Source organism: Ylistrum balloti, unplaced genomic scaffold (genome assembly GCF_031769215.1).
Source record: "Ylistrum balloti isolate Yb309-2 unplaced genomic scaffold, AGI_CSIRO_Ybal_v1 Utg369782, whole genome shotgun sequence".
Lineage (NCBI taxonomy): Eukaryota > Metazoa > Mollusca > Bivalvia > Pectinida > Pectinidae > Ylistrum > Ylistrum balloti.
This window is the reverse complement of record NW_026781970.1, coordinates 3,167,132-3,185,826: the sequence shown is the minus strand read 5'-3', so window position 1 is coordinate 3,185,826 and position 18,695 is coordinate 3,167,132. Positions and strand designations below refer to the sequence as shown.

The 18,695-nt window shown below is 35.6% G+C and overlaps 1 protein-coding gene across 1 annotated transcript in view; it reads right to left on the bottom strand.

The window, feature by feature from the left end:
* Nucleotides 1–964: 964 nt before the first annotated feature.
* Nucleotides 965–18,695, bottom strand: part of LOC132544204 (adenylate cyclase type 10-like) — an 81,266-nt gene continuing 63,535 nt past the window's right edge. Inside the window, exons 22-32 of the mRNA XM_060207772.1 lie at nucleotides 18,128–18,323; nucleotides 16,066–16,182; nucleotides 12,220–12,377; nucleotides 10,901–11,054; nucleotides 8,725–8,816; nucleotides 8,150–8,268; nucleotides 7,764–7,860; nucleotides 5,388–5,521; nucleotides 3,348–3,468; nucleotides 2,996–3,188; nucleotides 965–1,285 (exon numbers count right to left, since the gene is read on the bottom strand). Coding sequence (XP_060063755.1) covers nucleotides 965–1,285; nucleotides 2,996–3,188; nucleotides 3,348–3,468; nucleotides 5,388–5,521; nucleotides 7,764–7,860; nucleotides 8,150–8,268; nucleotides 8,725–8,816; nucleotides 10,901–11,054; nucleotides 12,220–12,377; nucleotides 16,066–16,182; nucleotides 18,128–18,323 — 1,702 coding nt within the window. The remainder of the gene's footprint in view (nucleotides 1,286–2,995; nucleotides 3,189–3,347; nucleotides 3,469–5,387; nucleotides 5,522–7,763; nucleotides 7,861–8,149; nucleotides 8,269–8,724; nucleotides 8,817–10,900; nucleotides 11,055–12,219; nucleotides 12,378–16,065; nucleotides 16,183–18,127; nucleotides 18,324–18,695) is intronic.

Genomic DNA, 18,695 nt, shown 5'->3' with positions numbered 1-18,695 from the left:
GTGTTGCCTACCTTGAAGCCAAGAAAACCAAGTCAGTTTTAGGGACATTGCTCTTGATAAGATCGTGTTCCCTTTACGAAAAGTGGTATCAGATTGTCATTGCTGTTTTTAATTTTATGTCAAGTTAAGAGGCAACCATATTTAGTTTCACTGCGAAGAAAAATGCTTTGACCAAGGTTAATGCATGAATACTTGAGTTCCATGCTCTGTATAGAAATACGTATACGCCATGAGTGTTAATCTATATCGAAAACAAAGCTTCGTTTCCTATTTTCTTTCCGAAGCTATAAACTTACACTTCTATTTTACCGTTATAAACCTAAGTAGTATTAACCATTTTTCTTGCAGAAAGAGAGCACTTACCTTCTCTTTGACATTTGATGTTTCACGCATAAATCGTTAATCAGTAACGACGGGTTTGCGTCTATAAGCTTAAATATATGAAATTATGTTTTCTGTTTCTAAACAACTACAGTGGCATTTTAATATTACCATGTTCCACTGTCCATTCTACAACCATCGTGTTCCATTGTCTATTCTACAATCACCATATTCCATTGTTAATCCTAAAACCATCATTCTCCATCGTTCATACTAATGTTCCATTGTCGATACCAAAACCATCATGTCCCATTCTCTACCGTACGACCATCATGTTCCATCATCCATATCACAACCATCATGCATGTCAAATTGTCCACAACATGACCACCATGTCCAACTGTCCATACTACAACCATCATGTTCCATTGGGCATTTCACAACCATTCATGTTCCATTGTCCATACTGCAACTAACATGCTCCATTTTCCATATTACAACCATCCTCTTCCTTTGTTCATTCTACAACTAGTATATTTTATCACCCATCCTATAACCATCGTGTTCCATTTTTCATTCCACAACAAGCATGTTCAATCCTACATATATGATATTCTGGCAATCATCATATCGCCTAACATGTTCATGATAAACAACCATTTATTCCAGCGGGCCATGTGAATAGGTTGCCTCTCTGTGGTCCCCAGAACCTGAGGTATTGTCCGGAAATTTCTTTCTGTTGCCTGAACTCATTTGAGGTATTGAACCACGCTTGCTTGTGGTGTTCGATCCATCGCCATTCTGATTGGTTGCCTTGATTCCAAGCGATCGTGCTTGCTCTTGATAAGTTCTTCATAGCTTTTCCTGGCTTGTGACACAAGGCACAGTAGTAAGACTTTAGGTGTAAAACCCGTGGCTTCAGACCTTGAATAGTAGCCCCACTTCTCATCAAGAAATCAAGGTCCTGAAATCAAAGCAAGAAGGACAAAAGTCAAATATCACCCCTACTAGACATTTTTGTTTCTTTGAAAAATGATTAAGATTACAACTCATATATACAACATTAACTATTCTATCATCTATTCTTCAGATAGAACATTCAATATGGTTGACGTTAACCCTACAGTTTTCATCATAACAGATACAAATGATAAGATTCTAGCTGGGACACTTCTACATTTAATCTGCAAGATTTAGAAAAGCAAAGTTTATATTTCGTGGAATTTTTATATCTTACCCTGAAAAGGTGTATTCACAGTTTTACTTATAACAGATTCCATTGCCTTATCCTGGACAAATACATGTATATCCACACATACATGTACAGTCCACTGGGCCCATATCGCTCACTCGGTATTCAATGTTCACCAAAGTTAGAATTATTTTCAATATCACAATCATATTGATATGTATACCATTGACATTCAAGGTGGTTGCATCCAATCAATTATAACCCATTTCCACAACAAATGGCTTCTTATACTCAACTCTAAACAATGACAGTAATGGCCTGTTTTAGAGATAAAGGCCGTTTTGGCTCGAAAAATATTCGTCCTCTGCTTTATTTGGTTGATCCAAAGAAGTTACTTATAGTTTTCTACAAATACGACCCCTGTGCACTTGAATAATGGTCCTGGTCATTTTGTTTTGCAAACTTTGTCGGGATTCATCTTTGGAGCCTGTCAGTTAAAAACCGTGCTTTTGTACGTTTTGGTTAGTCAGATGAAGTCGTTCAAAGGTTTTTACAAATTCGGCTCTGTGACCTTGAATTATGGCTATAAGCATTGACAAAACATGAACATGTTATCAGAACTGTCGCCAACAATACGATAATTATTAATCTTCATTCCCACAATTCGATGACGTAATCTAATGACCGCTATGTTAGCAGATTATTTCTTTAAGCAAGATATCTTTTCCATTCCTGATCGCTTAAAAGCTATCTCCACACTAGTCAATGTTGTTTCGTACTAACATTTTCACAAACTTTCCAATTAATTCATATTGTCATCATGTAAATGATGCCGTTTTAGAATTATGCCGAATATCTGTTACCCTTTTAAATATGTGTGATCATCTATGCAACGCTAATATCTTCCATTTGAATAATTGAAAATATTTCAATATTTTTTAAGTTATGTCTTGGAATTATGGCCTCCTTGCAAAATATCTAGTGTAAAAGAAACTTTGAAAGTATAGAATTAGGGAGGTAAATCAAACGATTTAGTCGATATTAATTTCTTCTAAATATAGAAGAGGCGTAGAAATATCTGTATGAGATAATTCCAAGCTGTCGAATAAGATACGATATCTTATTATATTTTTGCTTTCTCTCTTTAATCTATATATCTTATTTAGATGTGTTAATAAAATTACAGCATCAACTGCTTCGTGTATTAATCTCAAAACACATTTTATATCCTTTCCGCGTTGTTTGGTCCTTTTTTGGTGTAAACTTCGGTCCAAGCTATTCATAGCCCAGCTAGCAGCTGATCTAGGTGATGGCTATATACGCACAGAGTCTGAAAATAATTAAGCATGGTTCTGTTCTAACGATAAGGTTATCTCAACCCTTGTGCGGGAAACAAAACCTTGAATAAAGATTGACAACAGAGCCATGTAATATATTAATCTCATCCCCAACGGAGTGAAAGATTCTTATAATAATAAATACCTTGTGGATACTTGCTTTCACTGATTTCTGGCCCTTGTTAGGGTTACTATGAGTTGCAGATAAAGACAGTAGTTTGATCTCCACCTCTTTACATATGGTGTACAGGGGGAAGAAAGATATCTCCGTAGTCCTGTACAATTCCCAGTAATCAAACCATCTTTGACATGCCTTCCAGTTTTTGCGTCGACAATAACTGCAATCAAATCAGTTTTACTTTAGATAATGAAGCAGTGATTTTAAATAATGTGAGAATACTGTCACTGTCAATTACTACATTGTAATTTACATAACCAGGTGATATACAGTGTATAGGCCTACTGGGGTATTATATTTCAGTCAAATATGTACTTACTACATAGCCATGCACATAGCCAGGTGGTATCTACTGGGACATTCACCTCTAACTGCATCTACATTCTTAAACAGGTTTGTTGAATATGTCAGACAGCTGTGGAATTGTTCAGGACCAGAATCTAAGAGAAATGAATTTTGAAAAAAATCTGTCAAAATCTAATGTTCATGTTCTGATTGTTCCAGAAGACTAAATTCTTCCACTGCAAAAGAAAACTAATGTTTTATTTCATTGTACCGCTCGACTACAGGGAAATTAACAAAGTGACCTGCACTTTCAACTTCGACACTTTATAAACATTAAAACAATTTTATACTGATGGATTATTTGCTGAAGATATATTGGTAAATTAATATTTACGTGGCCTGTATAAAAGATATGTTGGTAACGTAAATTAATATTTTAGTGGTTTGTTTAAAATATATGTTGGTGCCATAAAATAATATTAATATGGCTTGTATAGAAGATACGTTAGTGCCACAAATTAATATTAATGTGACCTGTATAAACGATACGTTGGTACCGTCCATTATATTTAAGTGGCTTATAAACAGATACGTTGATTTCACAGATCAACATTGAAGTTGCCTGTATTAAAGACACTTGGGTACCAAAAATTATTATTAAAATAGCGTTTATAAAAGATACGTTGGCACTGTATATTTATACTAAAGTTGTTTTTCAAAAGACACGGTAATGTAGATCAATGCGAAAGTGGCTTGTATAAAAGGTATGTTGGTACCATAGATTAATGTTTAAGTGACCTGTATGAAAGACACTGTGCTAAGTATCAATCCGTCTATCATTACCTTTATAGGCGTTACACACAATACCACAAGTGTTCTTTTTAGATTGACAAACACTTTGGTATATTATATTACTTAACACTTTTCAGATGTTAAGCTATCCTTATATTGTTACATTATCTTTTAAGATGAAAACGATGACCGACAACCTGCAGGTCGGCCAAAGTAATTGCATGCTTTCTTTCTTTCGGTATTGTTTTCACACTATCAATGCATTGCTGTCCGTCACAGTACGTATGTTTACTTCAGAATTTTTGTATATTTTTGCAACTTTCGTCTTTTGAAATTTCTAGCACGGACTTATGAGGTACAATAAACAGAACGTAGAATTAATATAATGATAAGGAATATTACAGAAGGGCATTTATTCAATAGTATTAATTAATTATTTAAAGATTGTGACATTGCTGTTAATATTTAGTGCAAAATATTATTATGGCCATTTTTTTTTCAAGCATCTTACAAAGCATTACTTACAAAATGTTATTGGACTTGACGGTAAATGTCTTTTTTTTTAATTTATTGAAATAATGCATGATATATCCTTTTCAAACTTTGTGTATTGGTTTCTCTTCATATCAATTTTTACAATGGTCTCATTTTTCGACTTCGGAAGAAAACAACCCATAAATTACATTCTTGAGCTATGGTATCTGACAATTCTATGCATTAACTGGTGTCAAAGAGGAACTTATTGCAAAAAAAAAAAAAAAAAAAAAGAGAACATTCATTCGGTAGAGAGAAACTTGTCAAGCAAGAGAAAATATGTTTAGTACTTTCACAGCGTATACAATAACAATTAAATATCAGTATCCAAGGTGGAAGCCTGTCATGTTGTTTTCTTTATCAGTTAAAAATCTCCACAATAAGCGACCGTATAAGGAACCTTTAATTATTTATTTCTCAAATATTTATTGTCAAAATCCTCAATTCTGCCTGTAAAACGATTGAACAGTTTCAAATTGAACACCCTTAACATTATGAACCAAATAGGTTTTGCATCTGGAAAAAAGATCTATACCAGCTTTTTTTGAAAAATAACTGTTAAATGTCAAAAATTCAAGGTTTCATATCGTCCCTTATGTTTTTTTCCTGAACAGATTAACATCTAAGGCAGTTTAATGTGACAGATTGATGCCGGATTAACATGCTAAATGACATAAATTCAGTGATAATTTGCAGTTGAAAATAAAACGATGTGACTGGCAAGTCTTTTCTATTTATACTGCATTACTTTGAACAGCTCGTAAATGAAACCCACCACCATTTAGGACTAGTTCCAGACAAAGAGCATAATACCAACTCCGAGTAATCCTGTTCGTTTCAGCTCCTTTCAGCATCAGCAGAATGTCTATGCACAAGTCAACTCTGTTAAAACAAAATCAAAGTTTGCAGATCAGGTTTTACATATACCCCCATTCCAAAGTCTTTATTTCTAACTAAATCTGCTGAGGTTATCATAAGATATGTTGAGCATAAACTCTCCTTAATTAAGTGAGGAAGATGAGTTATAACAACATGAATACTGGACAACATGGTAAACATTCCAAAATAAATATCCAGAGCCCAAATCTATCCTCATGGGCCTTGTTACTCTGTAGGATTGCCTTTCATCCATAAATGCCCCAGAACAAATTTCATCTAAATCGTTGAGAAAATAGGCTGCATTCATACAAAATTTGAAATTACGTTGTACTGAATATTGAAAAGAACAGATTTTTTGTACATCATACTCATAATTTTGGTTTTGGATTCACTGTCAGTTCATTCATTATCAGTAATTATGAAGGAGCTTCCATAGGCTAAAATTGATTAGTTATGAGTCAATATTTAAACACATATCATTGATTACATGTAGGCTCTGGATACTTGGTTAGGAAGTACATGTCCTGATAAATAATGTAAAGCAGTATTTCTCAAATAGTATGTACATTTAACAATACAATTGACAAATTATGCATGTTTTACATGTGTATATGCATTTTCGAAATAAAATATTTTGATTGATGTGAATGCTGGTTATGCTGTGAATACTATACAAAATAAAGAGTTTAAACATCAAATAAAGCAAACAAATATAAAAGATACAAGGATAAAATTCTTTCAACTTATGCAGCTGAGGTATATCTATGAATGACCGTGTAGTTTTCCTATAATATGGAAATAGTGTTATGAGTCTATTTTCAAAGTCACATCGCTTGATCATAGTGTTGCTACAACACCTGGATACTTGACAATGCAACATTTGAGGTAAGCTTAGCCCTTTGTTAATCATGCGTCGTCTATGCACTTTTCACATTTTTAGTTCTCAAGAACTGCTGAGCCGATTTAAACCAAATGTTGTCACAACAAACATTAATACCCAAAGGGGCAAAGTTATTGTTCCCCATCCTCTGGGGTTCATGGCATGTGGCAAAATCAGTAACAGTGCAAAGCATGTTCTGTTATATTAAATATCTTCTCTTCCGGAAGACAAATATCATTAAGTACCATATATGGTTGTAATGTCAAACAGAGGCTCTAGCTCTTTAGAAAAAATTGTAATCTCTGGATATACCATCTTCCCTCCAGGGATATTAAACAGTTGTAGGGAATGACATGAAGATAATTCTGACCTATTTGTAGTTTCAAGGTGACAATGTAAAAGGTCAGCGAGACAAAGAGATAGTAAAGCTGCCAATAATCTCCAAAACAGTTGCGTTTTAATATACTTACCCGGGGTTGGCAATTTAAAACATTTTTTAATGTCTCACAAAATACCACTTCCTTAACCAATACCTTGTCTGAATGGCACATGATGCTTATTTATGGCATTTAGTTCTTTTTTTTTTAACCCTTTAACTCTCAGGAATTTTTAATGAAACTAAAGAAAATCTGTCATTTTGCTTCAACTTGAATTTTCGCCCTTTTCCAGCTAACGTATTTGTAAGCAACCCACATATATCTAGAGACGTGGGAATACAAACTTTTGAAATCTGTTGACAAAAATCATGTTTTAGCAATAATGATGTTACCATAGCAATGAGAATTTTTAATATGTTACAAAATCTTAAATTTCCTATCATTAGCAAATATTTTTGATGATATAAGTGAATAAAAAAAATATTTCCAAACTTCATAGTGTTGTCATCTACTGGGATAGGAACCTAAAGATATGTATATTCTAGAAATTTACTCATTCACGGTTGCTGCCATGGTTACCAACTCGTTTTTCAAATAGAACATGTTAAAATTAGAAAATTTTATTTGTGTCTGCCCAAATTTCACTAAATAAGAAAAGGTTATATAACAGAATTAGTAGTTTGGTAGTCAACCACCAGAATATATAATGGGAATCTGAAGAAGCTTCTTTTTGTATTTTGAAGTTGCCATGGCAACCAAAATTTTATTTTTTTTTTACACACGTTAATTTCTGTTTGTAAACAATTTAACTCGTGAAGCATCGAATGAAAAGTTATTTTATTCATAGTTTGTAAGTTCTGATCTATTGAAGAAGTTATCTTAATGCATTTCCAAGCATAATTGAATATTTGTTTTCAGATGTCAGTGTAGATAACTCAGTTTGAAAAAAAAAAAAGTTACAAAAATACCAGTTTTAAAAAGGTTATACTTGTGAGCAAGAAGGAGAGCAAAACCAAGGCTTAGTCCTGTTTCTTTTTTGATAGTGTCATCTCTGAGATTCTTAGACAAATCGATGCAGCTGAAACCTGTAAAACAACAAAATTGCAGGATGGTGACAAAAGAAACTCTATAAATAAAATAAAATAATTATAGTATGCTCATTTACTGATATCCTGGATACCTAAGTTTTATCTGAGGTCAGTAAATTTAGTGTTCAAGTGATAATCCAATATTTGAACGAGTGTGGGTAGTAATGGTCATAATGGCTTAAAAATCTAAAAAGTAATGGTCAGTATAATCTCAGGATATGAATGAGTGTGGACGGTACTTTGTCCTTGCTCTCTCCATATGAACGCGTGTTTAATATTTTATTACCCATGTTCAGTGCCTGAGTGACGTTGCCCGTCTCCAGACTTAAAGTGCAGAGGTCAGAGTATACTTGGGACATAAGGACACAGTCACTTTTAGTCAACTCTTTGTAACGACCTATACACCTGGAGAAAAGAAAGTCGGTACATTATAAGCTTAGATCATTTTTTTTCAATACAAATATGCCAGTCAAGACGTTCACAGGTTTATATTTGATAAGCAAGAATTTCATTAAATGAATACCTTTATTATGGTTTTTGTTTGTTCATGTGTTCACGAACACTGAAAACAGGTTTACAATATTTGATATCACTTATTACTTTCATTTAAAAACCCTATCAAAATTAACAAAACAGTGAAATATAATATGAACACATTATGTATATTTCATGGACCTTGAAGTAAAATGATAATTGATCAATGGTGAATTGGAAACACATTTTATAATATTATTTTCAGTAGAGTGTCGAGATAATATGAAACAACCATCGTGATGATGTCAAATTTAAGACAACTGAATTCATTCGCGTGAATGATATCTACAAGGCAGCAGTCATGGAGTGGAAAGTTGTGTAACATGCCTTTCAATGAGCTCCAGTCCAAGTCGGATTTCCATGTTTTTGTCTTTCTGACTCTTATAGTATTTCATCACAACATAGTACCCTTGCACCACCTACAAAATAAACTCATGTAATGTTTTGTGATTTAATGTAACTGTGAAATAACTTATTATCAATTGATATTTATTAACGTGATTTCGGTATATTATGTAAAGCAAGTGCTCCTTAGTTTGTTACAAGCGTTACCTGTATTCGTTAATTCCTGTTGTATTGTATTATTGTCAAGGGGTATAAGTTCGACTTTCAGTGACCGATCACGTGCACGTGACAGTCCTATAGAAATGTAGTCATGCGTAGCACACCTGCAAAGTTGAACGGGAGTACGACCTTATTAGCTAGGTTATTTATTACGGGTATATAAGGCCGGGTTGTTGGAACATCGGGGTCCTTCTCTCTTCCGCAGGAAGGCCTTGTTGATGGTGAGATATTATTGAATAATTGTAAATCTCAAAGGGGAAAGCGCACTTCGCCAGACGTCCGGGATTGCCACAGTGAACAGTACATGGGTTTGGCGCGGACGCTGGGAAGTTATTGGCGTAAGGGGTAACGCGGACGCCGGGAGCTGGGCCGAAGGTTACTAGGGCGCTTAGGAACGTATTGTGGGACGGGCGAGGATGATGGCGAAGTGTGTTCCTCCTTAGTTAAGTTGGCCTTAGTTTTGCCAGGGAACTATTGTTATTATTCGACGGCGTAACGTCAGCGTTACGCCCGTATCTTGCAGTTAGCGCCGGGCACATTGACGCCCTAGTTCTCCCTTAGCCGTACTCCCGCTAGTAATGTAGTGTGTTTATAGTTGTGTTTTATGTAATGTCCGACTCGTAAAGAATATTAAATCTTTGTGTGTGTATACGATTTTTGTCTTCATTTTGCAAACAAACACGATTACTAAGGACGCCAACTTGGCAGGGAGACGCCTACAGGAGAAATTAACAGAACAATTACCGGAAAGGGGAGATAACCCTTACACTCACAACTGGATCTCCAGTTTATTGGCAATCTGAAGAAAACAAATGTTTTATGAGTAATGTCGAAATCAACAAGCTGATTAAATGTTTACTTCGGTATTTTAAAAGCAATCAAATGACTCGATGTCAAAATATACTACTTAGAGTGATGAAGGATACTTATTTTACACTTTGTTTAGGTAAATAAATCCCCCTGATCATACTGATAATTTTAACCGATCACAAGTTTCTCCGAGGTAACAATTAAACATCATTAATCACGTGAATATTTTCAATAAATTAGACCAGTGTAGGGTTATCGTGCAATCGCACGTTCGTTTAAAATAACGTGCAAATATTCCATGAAACTTAAAGTTCTATGTATTATTCGGCTTTTAAACAACCTAATTTTGCAAAGAATAATATTTTCAATTGGAATCATATTGATATTTTTCCAAATCCTGTAATCCAACACCATATATAATTACATACGCCATTTTGTCTACGCGTTATTGTTAGAATTTAAATATATCATATACTGAAAATTATTGTCGTTGGTTATAATGTGATACATATCTATAGCAATGTGGTAACACAATATTATGGTGAGTAACGTGTATTACATTTCATGTAGACACAATGGAATAGTGTAAACCATAGACTTCAGCGTAAGAAAAGTTCAAAACTCCTGGTAGAGCAAAAAATCATGTACCAATTGAATATTTTTTTTCTTTCTATCTTAAGAAATTTATTTGTTTATTTTCTATTTTGATAGAGTTATTCATAGTTACAGATATAGGCCTTTTTGCCAGATGAGATAAAACTGAATTGCCACAAATAGATGTTGAGAGGAACTACCATATGAAGTTTGAAAATATCTCTCTGATACTTCTCAAGATATGGCGATAAAAATATTATTTACAGACAGATGAGAGGTTGATAACAGACCTTGGATAAAGGGTGATACTGGGCTAAAAACGTACTAAAACAGTCAAAATAAAAAATGGCCAACCGTAAGTCATATCATTTTCCCGATCAACATGCACAACTAAGTATAAATGTGAAATTTGAAAAAAAAGACTATTTGCTCATGGTATTCTAAAATTTGAAATAAATTATTTTGAACAGAATAAATGATAGCAGAGGTGTGGTCATGATGACATTGTAGGCCCTGTTTCGTCTTAAAGTTTTACCTGGTGAAGAAGCGGAATCCTGTTAAGGATCTTTGATAGGTGTAACAAGGCACAGAGAACCATTGACTGAGTGTTGTCATTCTCCTGGTAATGACTATAAAGGTCCAGTAGACAGTAACACTGTTCAATAGTCGACTTGCTGGCAGGTAACATTCTGCAAGGATTCTACAAGCCTTAGTCATATTTGTAAAGAATTGCATACAAACTGCATCAGCTATAGTAATTTCGGAGTTTTGCTATGCGACTACTGTCATTTCTTTGGTCATGAATTCGCACAAGATAGCCTATAAAGATCAAATTACTTGTACCTAATGTTATAAAATCTCGCGAAGATAGGTCATACGTATTTCCTGTTTGTTCAATTGTTTATACAATAATTGCATTTAAAGGCATTTCCCTGTAATAGTTACACGAGCACACACGCACACCACAGGACCTATGTATTGTTAATCTGAAGGAAATTGTCATTATGTCATAACTATAACTTGTATGCTTGGACGCACATATGTTGTTAAGTGATTTTCAAATTTGCTTCTGAAAACTATCGAAAATAAACGTATAGTTTTTTCTTATTTGAACTTGCATCATTTTTGTTATAAAGATGATAACATGTAAAACAAGCAGGTTGGACACGATTACGTAAAAAGGTAAAGATGATGGATAACAGAGCCAGGTTGCACACAGGGATCTCGCTTTTATGTTTATCTTAGTCTATCTAGATAGTTATCTCAGATACCAAGTCCTTTGTGAGTTATCAGATATAAGTTCATCAAGAGAGTAATTTAATTGAATTACAGTTAATTGGTTATATGTCCGCTTAAAGTATTGTTTTAGATTACAAATCCATCTAGAGAATTACATGTATCTCAGATATCTAGAGAGAAATCTAAGAGAAAAAGTCCATTTCAAGCTAACAAGGACACAAAGAGAGTTATTTGAGATTAAAAGTACATCAAGAGAGTTATGTTAGATTACAAATCCATTTCAAGCTTACAAGAACACAAAGAGAGTTATTTGAGATTAAAAATACACCAAGAGAGTTATGTTAGATGATAAATCCATCTAGAGATTTATCTTAGATTACAATTTATCTGTCATTAAAAGTCAATCCAGAAAATTGTTTTGGATTACAATTCCATTTAGAGAGATTACTAGTCTATCTGGAATGTTATCTTGCATTATAAGTTCATTTGCATCAGAGATTACAAGTCCAACTAGGAAGTTATACTAGATTACAGGTTCATCTAGAGTGCTGACTCAGATTACAAATATTAGATTTCTTCTGTTATAAAGGGGATAGTAAACGAGTTGTTGATTACCGTGCGTCTCTATTCCGTATGAAGAACATTTTCAGCTTGAGAAATTTCATTTTCAATTTGACGCCAGTCATGCGATCGGGTTGTTTCAAACCAACTAATCTTGCTGCTTCTTTTAGGCAGGTATAACACTGCTCCTCTCGTCCAACTAGCTGGAATGTCTGTTCAAAATGAAAATTTAGGATTTTTAAGAAACAAAAGAAAGTACAGAAAATATTCTATAAAACTATCCTTTATAGTCTTTATAGTATATATCTGATAAGATATCAGGAATTAGGTCGATTGTAGCTAACATGTATTTAAAATCTGGAAGAAGAAATGTGATAACAAAAGTTAAAAATTCCAGGAAAAATTAATTTTTATTTCAGGAATAATTATCATAAGATTAGTATAACTGTTGTATGCATATCCTCCACTAATTCTCATTCATTGGTATATACCATATACGAAGAAGAGAGGCCAATAACCCCCTAGAAAGACCCTCTTACCTACCCATCGTACCTGCTACCGACCTGAAATACGTCCTCCTGTCTATGGCGATGAGCTGGCCTGCTGTATTCAACTTGTCTTAGCAACATTCCACATAAACAGGGCTGTATCCACATTTATTACTGTGACTTGTTCACTTTTCATAACGGTTTTACAATTTATTTTTCTTAGTTATACATTGTTATGTTGATTTTTGGCCTCCGTCCGTATTCAGACAAGTGGTGGCATGTTCATGTTGTTTATCGGCCATTACCTTCGGATTTTTCGCGAGTCTGGCTTCTGGTCTGGGCCTCAGTCTTCCTTCCACTGGTTCCTATCATTCTGTGACTGGCCCGAGTTTTTCGGTGTCTGGGAACCAGGCGTCTGTGTTGGGCGACACGGTGGTATATCAGTCAAGCGGTATCCGCCCGACGCCTTCCCCTAGTCCTGGGTTTAATCATGTCTGTGCACAGAGTCTTCTGGGTCAATAAAAGCAGCCTGTGATTTGTTTGAGTAATCCCCTCAGTTATCACCATAGATCGTACATGCCCGCGTCTGTTACGAGGGAGTGGCGGTTTTTCTTCGGCCTTTGATCAAGGATTAGAGACTCAAGAAGGCTAGTTTGCCAAATCCTAGGGATGTTTCCCAGCTCACGGAACCTCCTTCCAACACTCAGGACTTCTAGGCTGCCGCTTCTTGGTCGGTTCCATTTTGCTCAGTTCAAGGGGCTGAGGTATCTAGATTTGTCTTCATGCCCTAAGGCCAAGGTGGGTAAGCTCTCCAATTGCATCTCTGTCATTTCCTCAGGTGCGCTATCCTCAGATATGGACAGCTCGGAACTTATGGACTGTGATAGATCGGGCATGGCAGAATGTGACGTGCTCGTACTTTTGCCTAGGTGCTTTAAGGTCGATGACCTCTGCTCAGAATCCTCTTCTTCAAATAGTGCTGCTTTTGATGTCGAGTCCTAGTCGAGGATGAGGTGGTAGCTGAGGCTCCAACCTCGTTTAGAGCATACGTGTCTTTCGCGCAGACGTTGCTGTATTCTCGGCGATAAATTTTGCCCACCTCCTTCTGCGTCATCGGTCCCAGAGTCCATCACAATGCTAAACCTAAACCTGCACCACCCAGTTATATGACCCTGCCAGAGGCACTATTGTGTCATCTGCTCTGGCTATTCCCAATGCACGTGTTGTGGGGAAGAATTCTTCTACTCGCCCTCATCAATGAAACTAGTCTGTTCAGCGGGGGTTTTCCTACTGTTCAGAAGGATCTGAAGGAGACTTTAGTGGCCTCTGGCATTCTTTTCAAGAAGCCTTGACCCAGGGTCCTAGTTCAACACAGGTTTCTGGGCTTGCTGCAAAGACCTAATCCCAAGCAGCGTGCTGCTAGAAAGAAGTCTAAGATTGTTTTCAAGGCCAAAGGGAATAAAGGAAAATGGTGGTTACAAATCTCCTTTCAAGAGCTATTGCTTTGAGGGAGGCAGTATAGACCATGTTATGTAAGGGCGCAGTTGAGGAGATTCCTACGGTGGGATTTACGACTGGCTTCTGCTCCAGAAAGTTTCTGGTTTGGCAGCAGTCCGGTGCATGGTGTCCAGTCATCTTCATTCCCATCAAGAAGTCGGCAAGGAAGTACCTCCAGAGAAAGTCTCATGACTTTGTGTTCCCGGGGTAATGTTTCAATACGGTGAAGGCTCAAGACTTGGCCTAAGTCTTCATGAATATGTCTCAGGTTCACTTGCCTTGGTTCCTGAGATTTCTGGGGTATCTCAACTTCCTGACAGATATGGTCAAATTGGAACGTTTGCAAATATTCCTGCTCACCATCTGGATCCTTGCTTCAAGAGATTGGAAAGTCATGCTCCCCTTAACACAGTAAATGAAGGACTTTGTTACTTGGTCGACTTGCCAGGTCTACGGTTTTCCAAGAGGTTCCCCTTTCGGGCGAGGGACAGCGAGGTTAGCGTTCTCAGTTCAGGGCTCTTGTTACGTCTTGGGCTCTCCTCTCATCTCTTCCTTTCAGGAGGCTGTTTTGGCTGCCTTCTGGCGAGGACAGATCACATTTACTAACTTTACCCGCCTTCATTTTCTGATGACATCTTTTTTCTCTTGGTCCATTGGTTGATGAATGGTAATAAGTGGAAGACATGCATACATAAGAAGTATTTTATGATGATTAAATCTGATCAAAACACTTCTCACTCATGGAAAGTTTTGCAATATAAGTGGGTGTGTAGAAACAAATGGTAATTAGTTGTATATAGATGTCATTTCATCGAGTGATAAGTATTGTTACGTATAAACAATAGGCCTTAAGGGCTTACACTCATCAAATATATATCAATATGTTTGTGATGTAACAAGGATTTAGACTAGATATGCAAAGGTTTAGAGCAGGGGTAGATGAATTTTGCACAAAGTCCGTAAAAGGATAATCAGCGCTCAGGGCTATCTGTGATGTTAATCTGCCACCTGCTTTAAAACTATTGCCACTTTTATTATTGACAAATTGTACAGTTAAAGTCTCAATGATCTTTAAACAAGAGTTCCACAATGTGAAAAAAATATATGCTCTACATCTGCCAAAAACATTGTAACATAAAACAAAATTGAAGGAAAGGTAATGTTCTTTCAAGATGTAACTAAGAGAGAAAAAACAATTGTTATTGTAATAAACTTTACAAAATTTCAAAGATGTTACTTTTAATATGATGTGGAGGAAGAACAAAGGACTATAACTCTTGTGTTATGAGGACGACCAATCCATTAGACAGGAATTAATACTAAATTATGAGATAAAATGTTAACAGATGGTGTTCTATAGGTAAACAAACACATTTTATTTTTCAGTCTTTATTCTTTTCTGTTTATGCTACTACGTACTGTCAAACAAGAATACTAAACATTGCTAAAGCAAAATATTTCCTCTACTGACCCCCAAAAGGTATTACAATGTAAACCAATATGATCCTTCAGACCAAATTCCGTCAATTTTTTTTTCAGAAAAACATTATTGGCTAATAACAAACAATAACTGTCAAAATCCAAGATGGACACCAATTGGCCATTTTGTTTTCTTGACCTGCAGTTCTATAACGACAATGTACAATAAGGAACCAAGGGAAACCTACACATGAAATTTGAGAATGATCTTTCCAGTGTTTCTCAAAGAATATCCGTAGTAATCTATGACTGTTAATTTCTAAGTGAGAAAGATTTGTGGGGATCTATTTGTATTTTCTGATTAATGACAAAATGAAGTAATTTGGAACTACTCGAAAAATAGCAATAACAAAAGTTACCTATGGATGGAGGGGGAAACGGGAAAAGAGCTGGTTCATAATTCATGAAACACATTATTTCTGAATAGGCACATTACCTTAGCCCAAAGTCTGTTTGCTCTGGACTTAAGTATAACGAGGGACTCCGGACCTGTCTGCTTGTCTTCCTCCATTTTCTTCAGCACTGAATCAACCTCTTCCATCATGTCCATTGCCTATTAGAAATTAAGATATTTAACATCTCAATTATTAATTTGTAGTGTCTACTTAGAAACAGTTAAATGGGTTAACCCAACAAAATCTAAGTTTTATTTACATCAAGAAATGGCGGTTATATAATCAACAAGAGTCCACATGGCCTTAACCGTCATAATATTTTTATAAAGACTTGTTGTGAAATGACATAGAAATCTTCTTGTAAGCAAATTAACTCGAGAAATGTATAAATGTTGAAAGTGCTTTTGCCATGAAAATTATATGTATGGGACAAGGACCATATCATTTTGATTCTTCTCTTGGAACCCATCAAAAACAATACAACTGCCCTATCAAATATTAAGAATACTAACTAACAATTGAAATGCATTTGATTCCATGGGAATGAAGACGAGAAGACCAATAGAAAAAGTCATGAAAAAGTTATTTTGATGAAGACAATGATGTTGAGTATTTTCTTCTTCTTAGACTCTCAATTTCTATTCATTTTCACTTCATCTGACTCCTTATATCACCACCCTTGGACAAATCCTCAAACTAAGTTCGATACTTGGATTGGCAATCAAACCAATTGCTAATTCCCTGTATAAATAAAATTAAAGTAAGCACGGGATCACAAAGAAATACCCCTCCAGCGATCAAAGTGGTCAAAGGTGACCTTTGATCTTGACCAATGACAAAAATCTAATCTAAACCTTGGCGATATGATGGTATGGTGTGAAAAAGAACAAACACTGTTTGAAGCCACACAGATGGGCGAACGGACATGACGCAACTCTTAATGTAATACCTGCGCTAATGTAATAATTGTTACATTAAGCGTTGCGACCGTTACGCTTAATGTAATAAACTTATCTTTATTACATTAAGAGTTGCAATTGTTACGCTTAGAGTAATACAAAATAAATTATTACACTAAGCGTTGCGGTTATATATAAATTACCGCTAATGTAACAATTTTTACTCTGTTACGGAAGTACATTGCGTGTCGATTACAAGACAATATATGATATGACACGGCTGACGGGGATCATCATGATGTGTATGCATACAAAAAGTGAGGTAACTGGCATTTTAGCCACATGCAAGGTTTGATGGCATTCTAATAATTAATCTAATCATAACTGAAGCTAGACTCGGAAAACAAAAGTGCAGACGCCCGTACATCCGAATGTCTGGATGGACAGACGTATGGACGAACAAACGGAAAGGGTGATTCATATAGGGCTTCCGCATCTCGATGGTTGGCCCTAATGATACCCAAAATGACATTACAATACAAAACAGAAGACTCAATATGTCCCCCTTCATTTCAGACTTTATTACACCAAGGACCTTCGGCGCTTAATGTAATACAAAAAAAATATGACATTAAACCTAGCAGTTACATTAAGCGTCGTTATTACACTGAGAGTAGCATCAGGGCAATTGGATGAATAAATGCAAGCATAGGCACACAAACGTAATTATATACATCTCTTTAGCCAGTGGGGAATATAACTATATCAAACTTAATCATCCCCCAAGTGCAAATTTGAGATCCTAAAGACATGAAGTTCACAATTTTAGTAAGGCACTTTGAGATGATTCGATCAACAATAACAGACTATTTGATTTTGATCCACAAAAAGTACGAGATCAGAAATTTCGTGCAAGAAGTCAATAACTATAAAACTCACAATACAGAATTTAGGAAGAAAAATTGCAAGTTGACAAAAATGGGAAAGTTCCACAGCTATCATAATATATGTAATCTTATTGTAAAACTTTCTATTTCCTTATGCGATATGAAGCTGGACATGTTCGATAGTATACCTGTTGGTTCTCTTGTTAATTCTGTTATCACTTGGGAACATGACATTAATTGCCTGGACTGACCAAGATTCTTGAAAACATAATTTTGTCAAACACCTATATACATTTACCAAATGTATAGCTCATTACCTGTTCAGCTTTGCAAGTCACAACTGTCGCTGATGCGGCTTCCAGGAGCTGCTCAACTAGATTCTGGTAACATTTAGCTGCCTTCCAATGGTAGATTATCATTTTATAGGTGGGCAGCAGGCACTCAATCATCTCGTCTGTAGTCTGGTTCAGTGAGAACTGTTCCCTAAGAACTTGCACCAAGGGATCCCGCTTACTTGTTAACAGTTAAATGTAAATTATGTACTACTAGTCAAATGTAAGGTACCACATTTACTTTCACATGAATTTCAGTAATTTGAGCAACTTGATACTACAATAGTTGGATTTTTATTTAAAAAAAAAGACAAGAGTATTATTGAAACCGACGAATACTCCCCCCAAAAGACTCTATTGGACACGTATTTTAACAAAAGGCAATAATTCTGAGAGGTTCTGAGAGGTCATGGGCCCAGGCTTTGCTCCACTGTACCTTGCTTTTATATGATTGATGTATACATTACATTTCAATATCCTGGTTTAAGTGCACGTAATTTAATGCTATGGACACAAAATTAAGAAAGGACATTGCTCTGTAATAAAGGTGCTG